Consider the following 15,034-nt stretch of genomic DNA (forward strand, 5'->3'; position numbering starts at 1 on the left):
AAAAAACGACATCTATGTACGTAACGTTCCATATTTCACGGACAAATACGGTCTACAACAAATTGAAGTAATAGGCCTTATGGTTGGAGCACGCGGAACTATTCCCGGTTTCTTCTTCCAGACCTGGCAACGTTTCGGCCTGCAGAGGAAGACAATTGATGACATCGTTCCTGCAGCTCTGAGAGGATCAATTTTATACTCCGCAACCATCTCTACGGTCAACAATGATCTTCAACTAATTAATTAGTAGCTACTTATTTATTCAGTCATTTCTTGTCATTGTTGTAAGACTCCCTTCAACTTAAACATATGTATCTATATATATAATTTGAACTGGTAATGGAAATTACGGGAAAACGGCTGAACGGATTTTAATAAATGGCCCCTCATTTTGAAGCTTGGAACCCAAAGTTTTTCGGAAAAGTAGTAGTTTTCAGTGAAATGTCAATTTTCCTACATAATTTTCCTATTTTCCAAAATCCATCTGTTGTCAGTTTTGAGAACTAATTTTATCGAATCACGGCCGACTTGATTGAATTTCAGAACAAAACACAAACTACAATAAACAATAGGCTATTACACGAAGGCCAAATATTCAAATCTACGAAACTTGAGGTGGTTTGATGACATTATTATCATTAGAAATTAAGTATTATTATAGTTAATATCATGATGCATCTATTATTCATTAATTGTACATAATATTGATGCTATATTGATGACATGAAAGTGAAACGTTTTGAGGTTATGTAAGTAAATGTAGAGAATATCTTAATTTAGATCTTCATTTCTATAATTTACTGAGTGGCTGCTATATATAACTACAAAACTTAAATAAGATAATAATATTGTTATTAAAAATCAAATATTTTTATACTTATTAAACCAGTGGGGTTGGATCTTTTTCATATACTTAATGGCGGTGTAGTGTAGATATTGATATGTGTCATTGTCTTCAGTATTGGCTCGAGAGAGCGCAAAAATTACAGTTCCTAAGGAAAGATCAAAAGGTATTACTTACTGATAAAATAAGAGGCCTAGAAAATTTTGTAGTCTCCAGATCATTTCAGCAAGATCTCTTAGTAGGATAAAATGATTTTACGCTCTACATTTCAAGTTCTACATGCAGCAGCTATACGAAAATGCTATTGTTCGAAAGCTTAGGAAACCTGACATTTTTAACTTTTGCCTACAATCCACAATGACCTGAAATAGCTACTGCTATCCTCCTGACATTGATACTTGCGTTTTCGCGTTGAAACTAAAAAACTGAAGTTGGATAGGTTCAAGAGAAAGTATTTGGCCTAAAAAAATCCATTCAGAGGGAGTATGTTTCATTATTATGGAAGCAAATAACTATTAAAAAGACGAGTATTCTTCACTGAAAATAAATCTGAAAAATTTTTATTCGAACGTCTAACGAACTTAGTTTGCAGCAGCATTTGCTGCACAAGCCACTAGTATTATTTATACTTCCAACTGCCTATTGATCAATATACTCTGACTCTGTGGCAGCCTGTTAATACAGGGAGCTGTTATCTTTTAGATAAATAAATAAATAATGAAAGAAAATGTGTAAAAAATTAGCTTCAGTTATTAAGAATGCAAGAAACAAGTACTTTCCCTAAAGGCCTAATGTATAATATAGCTATGTCTTCACGTAAACATGATACTACAAGGTGCTTATTAAAACATGCTGACGTAGAACAAAGAACAAGATAGCAGAAAATAATTATTGTTGGCGGATTGTACAACGGAAGCCGGACCTCTTTAAACCGGATACCATTAGCTCGTGGCGTTCAATGAGAATTGTAATGCGGATGGCAAAGTCAGTGACAAATTACAAACATATCTGTAAGTAATTCACTCATTGATGTACACTTGTCTACGTAATGCTTCTCCTCCGGCACACATGCACGGCTGCTACCTCATTCTGCCTCCAGCACTATCGAATTCCTTTAAGGGAATCGGGTAGTGAGTAGGCGTCAAAAATTCGAATTTTTATTTTCTGTTTTTTTTTTTAAGTATAAAACTTGCTCTTTAAAACAATATATAGATTGTGGAAGCATTTCTGCAGATAAGCCCTTTAAATGGCCTCTTTAAATTTGGCGGTTCATGTAAATCATACATCCTTCTTTTTTTAAATGCAGTTTTCCGTAAGTACATATTTTTCAAACTTAAGTTCATTTTTCTCTGAATCTATTGAATAAATTTACATGAAATTTTTACAGCGTTTTCTGCAATCTGTGTTCTACAAAGTAGACCTACGGGTTTATGAGTAACGAATACGTAACACGAGGAAAAAATATATATATGCATTTAAAAAATGGCAAACATTGTTAATCAAAGTTCAATATTTTTTTCTGTTTCACTAAGGGTGAAATACTTAACTGAAATTTGCTTTAGAATTTACTATATATATTACTTGATAACTTAAAAAAATAGAAGGCACATGAGTGAAGATTGTACCAAGTTATGTGCACCTGAAGAATGACGTACATTTAGAAAAGTGGGAAAACAGGTTTTCAGTTAGGGCCTTTCTTTTGCACTTGGATACAAAACTAATTAGTTGTCTTTTATACCACTGAATTCAGAATGATTGATTGTATAAGGATTTAAATTTTTATTCCACACTGAACACTAAAAGCCTAGAAATATTGAACTAATCTTTTGTACTGAAATTCTTTAATCGCACAGGCATCACTACTCAGTCCCCTTAATTAAAGTTACACCGTCATTATCAGACTTTTCTTTCTTCGTCTTTATGAATGACAATTGTCTAAATCCGGGATACGAAGTGGCGTACTTCTCTCAAAATTTTTAATTTTACTTTAAGATTTTATTCTTCCGAGTGAAGAAATAATTCCCAAACTTTACGTACAATGTAGCTATCTACCCTACTAATAATAATTCTGTAGCCAAAATTTTTCTGGTAATTTTCGATTTTCCAAAAATAATTGATGTTGACATGTATAATTAATCATCCTGAAACCGAAAATCGCTTTTTTGAAAATTTTGTTTGTATATACTGTATATCTGTCTATCTGTCTGGATGTTTGTTACCTTTTCACGCGATAATGGCTGAACCGATTTATATGAAAACTGGAATATACATTAAGTTCGTTGTAACTTAGATTTTAGGCTATATGGCATTCAAAATACTTTATTTAAAAGGGGGGTTATAAGGGGGCTTGAGTTAAATAAATCGAAATATCTCGCTTATTATTAATTTTCATGAAAAATGTTACATAACAAAAGTTTCTTTAAAAATAATTTCCGATAAGTTTTATTCTATACAAAATTTCGATAGGACTGATATTTAATGAGATAAATGAGTTTTAAAATTACAATAACAACGCCATCTAAGGCGCTGTACTGAAATAAAAACAAATGACTTCGTCTATAAGGGGCCTTGGACGACAACAACAATCGAAAGCTATTAAACATAACCTAAAGAGAATGTTTCTGTGTTTGTATCAAGTAATATCGGCAGCTAATTAATTGTTTAATTATTATTTCACCATTGGAAAGTGTAGTTTCTCTAGATGGACATAATTCTACAATGTTATTACAGTGACTTCTGAAACATATAGCAAGTAATATAAAGTATACACATTAAAACTAAATGATATGTCAATCTTCATTAAACTATGGTTGCATGTAATAACAATTAAGAAACATGTTAACGGAATTGTCATTGCACCAAATGATTGCTCTCTGGACCAAACTGGCCGCATTTTAATTATTTAAATACAATTTAAATTAAGTAACATATTAAACTATTTATCCTTCTATCAAACACGAATGTTCCCTGGGTCAAATGTCCTATTTTAATTATGTAATTACTTTATATTTATTTCTAACAGGTTCAGCGGAGCGCACGGGTACTGCTAGTATTATAATAAAATTATAACAAAAATATAATCATTCTCTCGGGTAGTAGGCTACTACTACCTCCAGTATAGTGGGGAAAAATATAATTCCAGAATTTTAAGACATTTTTTTCTTAAATATGCCACCATAGCAGAATACCACAGAGAACGATTTCAAGTGTATGAGAAGGAGGGTCCCACAACACCCGAAATTTTGACTTATATTCCATATACTTTTGTTGTAAGCGATACATGCGTTTAAGAATTAAGCTATATTAAAGAAAGAATACTTACAAGTGAATCGACTTCAGGGTCAGCTATGTAGTACGGCTTCTCTTGCCGAATCTGTAACAATAAGATAAAGAAATATCACACTCCAGTACTCAGCTACGCATAAAACATATATTACTGAAACAAAACACTAACTATACTTGTATTTCCTTTTGTCTCCCTGACCAGTTTCAGCATTATTCTCTTTTCACTCGCTGTTTCCAGCATAACATCATTGAGTAGTCTATAAGAGAATTATACGTTAAGAAAAAAGTTTTGGTTTTATGGGCCTTGCCTAGTACATTATAAAAGCTATGTAGTAGATAGGTGTTTCTATGGCAACTGGTCATTTGATGGAATAGCCCTATATGCTCAATGCTTTTTTCTTAAAGTGGAATCCTCTATAGTATCAAAGACGGACGTACGACATTTTTATTGGAATTTAGTTAAGAATCGGTCCTTATAGCATTTTTCACACTCTTTCCAAATCTGTGGCCCGTTTATTTCATAAACTGATATTTACATGCTTTTTTGAACGTTAAAATATGTATTATTTTCATTTCATGTTATGTGCATAGTTTATTATTATTATTATTATTATTATTATTATTATTATTATTATTATTATTATTAACTATTATTATAGTATTGGTTATTAATTGCATTTATTATTAATTGTCATTATTGAGTGTAATTATTTACCACTGCCAACGGGTATTTACCCATTTGCAGTGTGAATAAATACATACATAGTTTGTTTCAAATGCGGACATGACCATTTCAGCCAGTCAAATTGCTGGAAATGTCTTAAAATTGTTATGGCGACCAGTTAATGTTTACATTTTGACGAGTTTTGATGTTTTAATGATTACATTCCCTTTTATTTCGAAATGTTATTAAAATATAAGGAATTTGGGGCACAATACGTTGGAGAGTACACCTTAAGTGGCTAGGAAATTTAATCTTAAGCAATGGAAACGTGCTAAAGAAAAACGATTGCAAATGAACCCTTCACAAATTAAAATACGGCTCAAAGTAAACCCAGTGAAACTTGCGGACGTTCAGAAGTTATTAAGTAAACACTTCGGAAGTAAGTGTAAGGAAAACCGCTGTCTTCAGTGGTATAGTACTGCAATCCAGAGTTCTGGTAAAAATTAGACATTTATAATGAATGTGATGTTTTGAAGACCCTTTAAATGAGCCTCAATTTATCTGTGCAGAATGCAGTAAAATAAGAATGAAAGAATTGAATAGAAATAAAATTCTAAATTTAATTTTCTAAGTTTACCAGTTAAATATTAGTTTTAAAATAAAATCATAACAACTTCCATAGGATTTTCTCACGATTATCGTGATTCTGGGTTGTGAGTTAAAAAAATTGACACTTGCGTATTCATTTGTTTCAAAAACGGATAAAAGTCAATCTTGGTTTCAAAAAGTGGACGTCATTTTTAGGTTATGTTTTAAAGTGCTTTAAAAAGCGTCGTAAAATAAACCAAATAATGTAGGCTAGTTAGCACTCTTTTACAGCAACGTACCTTTCTCGGGCAGCCCATACTACCGAAAGTAGCAAACATTTGCGAACCGTTTAATTTTAACTTCCAATATCGCCATGGAAACCGTGCATGCAATGTCCACTGCAACCAACGGCAAAATAAACTGTAATAGTTTTGAGCTTGTATTTTAATACGGTAGATATTTCGCATGAACCTGTCACAACGTTGCCAGGAAACAATCCATCTTGCTTGGTCTTACAAAAAATATAGGCTAAATAAAAAAATAAAATAAAAGGTCTTGTGCTCACTGAAATGAAAAGGAAGTGCAGATAGGACTAATCTAAGCTAAAGTTTCAAGTAACCAAGTTATGCGGGCTGACTGTTGGAACGCGCTTCGAGTAATTTATGGCACATAGTAGATGTTGAGGGGATTCATCTAATTCAGTCCCCTGCTAATGCGTATTTAGCATCCAGCAGCGGAAAAACACACATTGTATGAAGCGAAGGCGTCCCTTGTGACGAAAATTTAGTGGCAAAGGTGTTTTCATAGAGATTTTTTTTCCTATTTGTTGCGCAAAACTGTAACGATGACAAGACGGAATCATCCTTTTCTTTTATATACTTATGTTACCGTAAATGTACGAAGACCGGTAAATGCTAGAATTTACCGGTACAACCTAACATTTACCGTTATAGTGCGGTAAAACCCCAAACTATCTTAATATATTCATACGTTTTGAACTTTTACCAAGAAATGTTCGTAAATCTCAGGATTTACCGATGTGGGCTGGTAAAAGCTAAATCGAAGAATCCATAACGAAGAATCCTGCCTCCGTTGTGGAGGTTCAGACATATTTCAAGGATCGATAAAGTGAAAGGATCCGAAAGGCTGTAAAAGAAGGTCTTGAAATGCAAGCGAAGAAAATTTAAGCAGCCACTTTTAACAAATTTCCAAAACTTTTAGCCGGACAGAATTTGAGAATCAAAGTATCGGATTTAGATCGGACAAAAATTGACACAGAATCAATAATAGCAGTGGTCATCAATATTCGAGATGAGGAGTTTCATCAACTTGGTATCAAAGCTGGCAAACTGAAGTAATTGTACACGAAGAACCAATTTACATTGTGCAAAGAAAATTTTATTAGCATCGAAGAAGTATGATAAGAAGAAATTAGTGTACGGGAAGTGGTTGGCAAAACTATTTTTCGTTGGAGGACAAGGGTTGAAAAAGTGTAATTGTTTAAAAAAGTGTTCAACAAAAAAATGTTTGTGTAAATCTTCTTCCATGTTGTGTAATTCTAAATGTCACAACAGCTAACCTTGTTGTAATAAGAATTAACATTCATAATGTTTGTTTTACTGTATTTGTGGACCTGCACGGTTTGAGGGAATGTAAAGGCTTTGTTAATTTTTGTATGGAATAGGCCTACTATAACAGACGGAAGTTAAAACTGCAATATTTTTCACTATTTTTTAATATGGAATATGTTTATTATAGTCACATTGGAATGTAAGAATATTTCAATAATTTTAATTTAAAATAAATAGAAATTATTTCAGTCACTGCTGAGGTGATTTTTATTTATGTTTTTAAATAGATCCTAAAACAGCAATACAAAGATGAATCGAAAACATGTAAAAGTGCGAAGAACGGTAAATCTTAGTAAAGTTTTTTTTATTATTAAATTAATACGATTTTACCACAACTGATCGGTAAATCCTAAGATTTACCAATATATCTTGGTAAAAGTTCAAAATGTATACATCTAGTAAAATATTTCGGGGTTTTACCGCACTATAACGGTAAATATTAGGTTATACCGGTAAATTCTAAGATTTACCGGTCTTCGTACGTTTACATTAACATATATATTAGGCCTATAACAGTGCAAGTTTTATGTTTTCACTAAAGACATTTCTGAATTTCATCCATATATTCTTAAATCCTATCTAATACACAGGCTGTTTCTTATAGTCAAAGTTTTTGTACATGTTTCAAAAGCTGAGGTGTTTTCAGTCCAGATTTTCTACATTTCCTAAATACAAATTCACTTACTTACAAATTGCTTTTAAAGAATCCGGAAGACCATTGCCTCCCTCACATAAACCCGCCACCGGTCTCCCTAAAGGTTTATTTCCCCTCTGGTCTCACAACTAACACACTATATTCATTTCTGGATTCGCCCATACGTGCTACATGCCCTGCCCATCTCAAACGTCTGGATTTAATGTTCCTAATTATGTCAGGTGAAGAATACAATGCGTGCAGTTCTGCGTTGTGAAACTTCCTCCATTCTCCTGTAACTTCAACTTAGCCCCAAATATTTTCTTAAGCAACTTATTCTCGAACACCCTTAACTTCTGTTCCTCTCTCAAAATGAGAGTCACAATTTCAGAACCACATGCTTTATTATATGCTTATTTAAGTTGTGTTAACTCTCGCTAAGTGGTTTTATATTTCATTTTATCAGTCTTAGTATTTATTTTATTATTGTTAATATTTTGTTTTATTATTATTAATATTATTATTAATTAATTAATTTGTATTACTATCTTTGCATTATCTCCATCACGGTTATTATTATTATTATTATTATTACTATTACTATTTATTTATATCATCAACATTATTATTGATATCTTTAAAATTTATGTAGACTACTGGACTGTACCTGAGGACGAGCATATGCTCATTTCGGGTATCTATTCATATGTACCATATTTGTAAATTGTGAATAAATTTGAATTTGAATATAGAACAACCGGTAATATAACTGTTCTATAAATTCTTACTTCTAGTTTTTTTTTTAACAGACTGGATGACAAGTTTCACAACCGAATAATAACAGAATTTCCCATGTTTATTCTGCTTTTAATTTCCTCTCGAGTGTCATTTATTTCTTACTGTTGCTTCAAGGTACTTGAATTTTTCCACCTTTTCAAAGTATAAATTTCCAATTTTTACACTTCCATTTCGTACTACATTCTGGTCACGAGACATAATCATATAGGCCTACTTTGTTTTTATCGAGGTTCACTTCGAAACCTATCTTCTTACTTGCTTCAAGTAAAATTCCCGTGTTTTCCCTAATCGTTGTGGATTTTCTCCTAACATATTCACATCATCCGCATAGACAAGAAGCTGATGTAACCCGTTCAATTCCAAATCCTATCTGTTTTTTCTGAATTTTCCTAATTTTCTAAAGCAAAGTTAAAAAGTAAAGGTAATAGTGTATTTCCTTGCTTTAGCCCGCAGTGAATTGGAAAAACGTCAGAGAGAAACCAGCCTATATGGACTCCGCTGTAAGTTTCACTGAGACACATTTTAATTAATCGAAATAGTTTCTTCGGAATATCAAGTTACGTATTACATATTTTTAAAATATAGCTACTGCACATCCCATGGATGCACTCTTCTTAGTAGATTAGGCTTCTGTAGTTCTATAAAGACAGGCAAAATATGACATTTCAAATTATAAATCGTTCCTCCTAGCGGGTATGGGAACAATGATTTGTTATTGACACTACAATTTAGTTTTTTTCCATGAAATAATCATATAATCCTCTCCAGTAACTTGATTCCTTTTAAATATATAATTATAGAACACTACTTAACACGACACACGTGGCAGAATGTAAGCCTTGTGTATCATCTTTCACCTCTCTCTTACAGATAACGCCATATGCATATCTTCCTACTTGTTATTTGACATGACTTCGACACGCCTCTTCACAATGCGACAAATTCTATTGGACGAACAGGCGAGGAAAAAATAAAATCTCACACGTCGCATTCAAAGATAAGCAGAAGAGTTCAAATGGAGCTCACTGCTGGGCCCTGGATTGAATGGGACGGGGCTTTTCGTGGGGAAGGGCATTTGCGAGAGCTGGCAGTTATATCTTGATTATAGAAATACTTTCGTAATAGCGAAACTATTGCAAGTTGAAAGGATGGTAAAATAGAGACGGTAGGAATGATCGAGGTGTTCAAACAAAATCCGGGCTGTCTTATAAAACATCTTAGAACAAGAGACGATTAATGTTGGCTTCTTAAAGGAGAAACAACCATTCGAGTTAAGTAGGGCCTACTACGAAATCAACAGTGAACGATATCATGGTCCCGACAATAAAAAAATTGCTGAGTTTTTTTAAGTTTGCAATGATTATTCTATGAATTACAAATTTCTGGCTCTCGATGTGACCAACGATAAAAGCATTATTATTATTATTATTATTATTATTATTATTATTATTATTATTATTATTATTATTACTTACTTACAAATGGCTTTTAAGGAACCCGAAGGTTCATTGCCGCTCTCACATAAGCCCGCCATCGGTCCCTATCCTGTGCAAGATTAATCCAGTCTCTATCATCATATCCCGCCTCCCTAAAATCCATTTTAATATTATCCTCCCATCTACGTCTCGGCCTCCCTAAAGGTCTTTTTCCCTTCGGTCTCCCAACTAACACTCTATATGCATCTCTGGATTCGCCCATACGTGCTACATGCCCTGCCCATCTCAAACGTCTGGATTTAATGTTCCTAATTATGTCAGGTGAAGAATACAATGCGTGCAGTTCTGCGTTGTGTAACTTTCTCCATTCTCCTGTAACTTCATCCCTCTTAGCCCAAAATATTTTCCTAAGCACCTTATTCTCAAACACCCTTAACCTATGTTCCTCTCTCAGAGTGAGAGTCCAAGTTTCACAACCATACAGAACAACCGGTAATATAACTGTTTTATAAATTCTAACTTTCAGATTTTTTTACAGAAAACTGGATGATAAAAGCTTCTCAACCGAACAATAACAGGCATTTCCCATATTTATTCCGTGTTTAATTTCCTTTTGAGTATCATTTATATTTGTTACTGTTGCTCCAAGATATTTGAACTTCTCCACCTCTTCTAAAGATAAATTTCCAATTTTTATATTTCCATTTCGTACAATATTCTCGTCACGAGACATAATCATATACTTTGTCTTTTCGGGATTTACTTCCAAACCTATCTCTTTACTTGCTTCAAGTAAAATTTCCGTGTTTTCCCTAATCAATTGTGGATTTTCTCCTAACATATTCACGTCATCCGCATAGACAAGCAGCTGATGTAACCCGTTCAATTCCAAACCCTCTCTGTTATCCTGGACTTTCCTAATGGCATACTCTAGAGCAAAGTTATGTTATTATTATTATTATTATTATTATTATTATTATTATTATTATTATTATTATTAGACTAGTATTATTATTATTATTACTATTATTATCATTATTATTATTTGCTTAATCATTCTTACATAAGATGCTTTTTTCTCCCTTTCACAACAGCGAAATTCGTCGTAGATTCCGTTTCGTAATCAACCGCAATTCTAATTTAATTTATTTCGCTGAAAGTTCGCGTAATGTCTAGTTCGGTCTACTTTCCAGATAAGAACAATAAGAGGTCTCATAATTCATGCACAGGTGCAAGTTAACACACAACAGACTATACAAGTCTGCTATTGACAGTCTCCACTGGAGTTGCTGCTGTAACTGAAGGAGGAGTACTGTACATGGAGTATAAAACTGTGTTCGCGTAGGTACAATATAACCCCCAGGGCCCCGAACAATCAATACGAAGCCAGACCGCCTGGACTGCCAAATGAGCACCTCAGTTCGTCAAAACTGCCTCCCCACGTTCGACCCTCTTTTTGATTGCATTGTATCGGTTTGGAACTTTACGTGCTCATCGATGTGTGTTACACATGAAAGAAGAGCTATCAGCTGGCCTAGAGGAACACAACGCTCCCATCGCAAGGCGGTTCATTCCGATTCAGAAATCTGATGCACATTTTTTGTGACTGTTTTATTAGTCGGGTTGAAAAATCGTAGTATAGGCCTACTAAACGCTCCGATGTCATCCAGGTCGTGCGAGATTTGCGCTGGGAAAAATTATGGCAGAGTTTCCTCAAAATACTCCAGAATTTCGTCCCAAAATCCTTCCTTTATAAATAATAAAAGCGACTTCGAAAATTATTTGAAAATATACAAGAAAATAACTTACGGTCTTACTAATAAAAACTCTATATACAGACGTTTAACTGTCTTATACTTATACAATGAGTAGCTCGTTTATAAGTTGTGTGTAAATTCCTTACTAATTATCACTACATACTGTACGTCGTGTATAACAGTATAACTCTTACACAGCTACGTCATAGTTTCGTCATTACTTCGTTACGAAAGGTAATAGAATATCAGAGGTTCTCTACTGGATCCGGTAGAGCGCTCTAGTGTGGCGTGTTGAAATATCGATAGTACAACTAGCTCTAATCGATTACCACACTACATTTTCGTCAAAGAGTACAAGCTACAGCAATATTATTCTAATAATTCTATAATCTTTGGTTTGTTCTTCTGTGGTTACAAGGTAAACATCATCATAAAATGACAGTCGATACGAACAGCTGTTAAAGGGGCGGCCATTTTTTTCCCTACATACAACGCTTAAACAAGGGGTTTCGTGTATATAACTACTGCAAAGCAATTCCCATTGTATAGTTACAGCCTGTTTATACGTCCATAGCTTATGCAGGGTTTATTAGTAACGTTTTCTGTCTCAACTCTGCATAAGTCTCGTATAAAAACTATACACGGTTTATTAGTAAGACTGTTAATGTATAGCCTACTACATCAACTCTTAGAATAAAAATCAACAGTTTTTGAATGAATATTTAAATACTTATATAGTCACAATCATGCCATGGTATGAAAGAAAAATTTCACAACCTCGAGCGGGATTCGAACCTGCATGGCATGGCATGATTGTGACTATATAAGTATTTAAATATTCATTAATATGTCACATCAACGGACGTATATACGTCATCCAACATCGTAAGATGAAGTTTACATTTACAACAGTTTTTCCTTAATGTCTTTCAAACTTTGGTGATATGATTCTTGGGAGTAAACTAAGCAATTTATATAACTCAAACTTGAATTTCTTTTCAATTATAAAATTTTGGACTGACCTAACTCCATTAGAAATTGACCCAGGGTAAATTTTTTTCGCGAAAACGATACCCTACATATGGGGAATGTTACAAACTAAAAGTATCTATTTATCTTGAATCATTCAAAAGATAAGCCATATTATATAAATACTTTAGAAATATATATATATATTTGTATATTTTGGGATAAAATAATTATAATCGATTGAAAATAATAATCTTTAATTTGGTACCCCAATGAAGTCCTTTGCCCAATTGGAAGTCTACTTTTTGTCCGTCGGAAAGATAATAAAATGTCGGAAAATGTGAAATATAAAAAAATGGATACTTAAGATGGCGAAAGGTATAGAAAGTATTATATATATTATAAATGCCCAAATAATTATGAAATCATTGAGATAATGAGTACAAGTTATATGTATATATATTTTTTAAACTAGAAGAAATGCGCTTCCAGATGTGGCAAAAACATTTACCAAAATTTTGAAGAAATCTGACATTTCTAGAGTCGATGTATACATAGAGTTCCTGCTGATTAAAATTACCATCTCTTCGCACCCGTTGTGATTGTAGTTTATTTATTTATTTATTTTTGTGTTTTATTTCTACTTTTATTTTTATCTACATTCACTTTTCATGCATTTGTATTTTTTGTCTGTATTTATGATGGTGTGGCAGAGAAAGTCTGATGGTCTTAACTAGATTAAATAAATAAATAAATAAATAAATAAATAAATAAATAAATAAATACAATTATTGATTCTTAGTTTTATATCAAATGGCAGGTCCTTCACTACAAAACGAGCATTCTCCAATCTTCTCTCTCTTCCACCTTCCACTTAGTCTCCGCATATGATCCATGTATCTTATTTTTAACTGATTTATTTCACGACGATTTATCAATTACAATGGTTATTTAGCACCTAAGTGAAATGAAGGTATAATGCCAGCGAAATGAGTCCAGGGTCCAGCGCCGAAAGTGACCCAACATTTGCTCTTAATGGGTTGAGAGAAAACCACGGAATAAACCCTCAAACACGTAACTTGTCCCAGCCAGGATTTGAACCTGTGACCGCTCAATTCACGGTCAGACATGTTAACGACACGCTCCACAGCGGTGTACATATATGTTAATGTTGTCAATCATTTGATATCTTTTTATGCTCCGAACTTTTTCCCCTGTTCACCATTCCTTCCAGTGCATCCTTCAATAGGCACTTTCTCCTTAGCCAATGACACAGCCAATTGCTTTTTCTCTTCCTGATCAGTTTCAGCATCATTCTTTCTTCATCCTCTCTTCCTAGCACCGCTTCATTTCTTATCTTGTCTGTCCATTTCATACGCTCCATTCTTCTTCATATCCACAATTCAAATGTTTCTGCTAGTTTCGCTTCACTTCGTCATAATGTCCATGTTTCAGCCCCATACAATGCCACACTCCAACATAGCACTTCACTAGTCTCTTCCTTAGTTATTTTTCCAGAGGTTAACAAAATATGCTCTTTTTCTATCAAAAGCTTCCTTTGCCATTGCTATCCTCCTTTTGACTTCCTGGCAGCAGAGCATTTTACTGCCTACATCCCAAGTATTTGAAGCTGCCCACTTATTCCATTGCCTCATCTCGAATTCGCTCGTTCACCTTCTTTATTTTTCTTCCGATAACCGTTAATAATAAATAAATAAATTAAATAAATAAGTAAATAAATTAATTAATATGATAGTTTACAAAGTAGCTCTTAAAAACTGGGCTTTACAACATGTACAGTAATATTAGGCCAACCAGACCTGAAAGGTCGAAAAATTTGTTGGTTCTGTTATGTCAGATCTATCTGCTGTGATACCACAGTCTAGTATATACAGTCACGAAGCTCAATACGTAGTAAATATGCATACATAGATAGTTGCTCACCACTAGGATCGCTAATATCGCCTCATTACAGACAATGCGAAATAGTACCGGCACAGTCTATTGTTTCTAGCACCCTCAAAACTCAAGCTTCGTGACTCTATATAGTATACTGTGGTGATACTTTGTTAACTAATTATATAAGCTGTAATTTCGAAACGTGAGAAATAAGAAATCCAAAAACATTGTGTAAAATCCTAACATTTTCTTCTAAACTATCAATCATAAATGTCCACACAGACAAAGTCTTTTAGACCTGTTCTTTTCACATTATGTTTCGCCAGTTAAACTGTAAAGCCAACATGTCCTTAGCCTACCAATACGTCTCCTAGCAACATCATTTCTGATTCCGACTGTTAATTATGAAATACGTTTGTCATTTTTTTTCAACGTATTGTTTTCACTTGTTTCTTTATTCAGTTATTTTATGCCAGGATCTGATTTAAAATATTAAGAGAGGATTCAAATACTATTACGGTTCCGTTTA

The 15,034-nt window shown here is 33.5% G+C and overlaps 1 protein-coding gene across 9 annotated transcripts in view; it reads right to left on the reverse strand.

Moving 5' to 3' along the window:
• Window positions 1-15,034, reverse strand: part of hth (Meis homeobox homothorax) — a 1,486,930-nt gene that overhangs the window by 1,349,705 nt on the left and 122,191 nt on the right. For all 9 annotated transcript variants that reach the window (XM_069816539.1, XM_069816535.1, XM_069816533.1 and 6 more), the window contains exon 4: window positions 4,167-4,217. In XM_069816539.1, coding sequence (XP_069672640.1) covers window positions 4,167-4,217 — 51 coding nt within the window. The remainder of the gene's footprint in view (window positions 1-4,166; window positions 4,218-15,034) is intronic.

The sequence above is a fragment of the Periplaneta americana genome, chromosome 17, assembly GCF_040183065.1.
Source record: "Periplaneta americana isolate PAMFEO1 chromosome 17, P.americana_PAMFEO1_priV1, whole genome shotgun sequence".
Lineage (NCBI taxonomy): Eukaryota > Metazoa > Arthropoda > Insecta > Blattodea > Blattidae > Periplaneta > Periplaneta americana.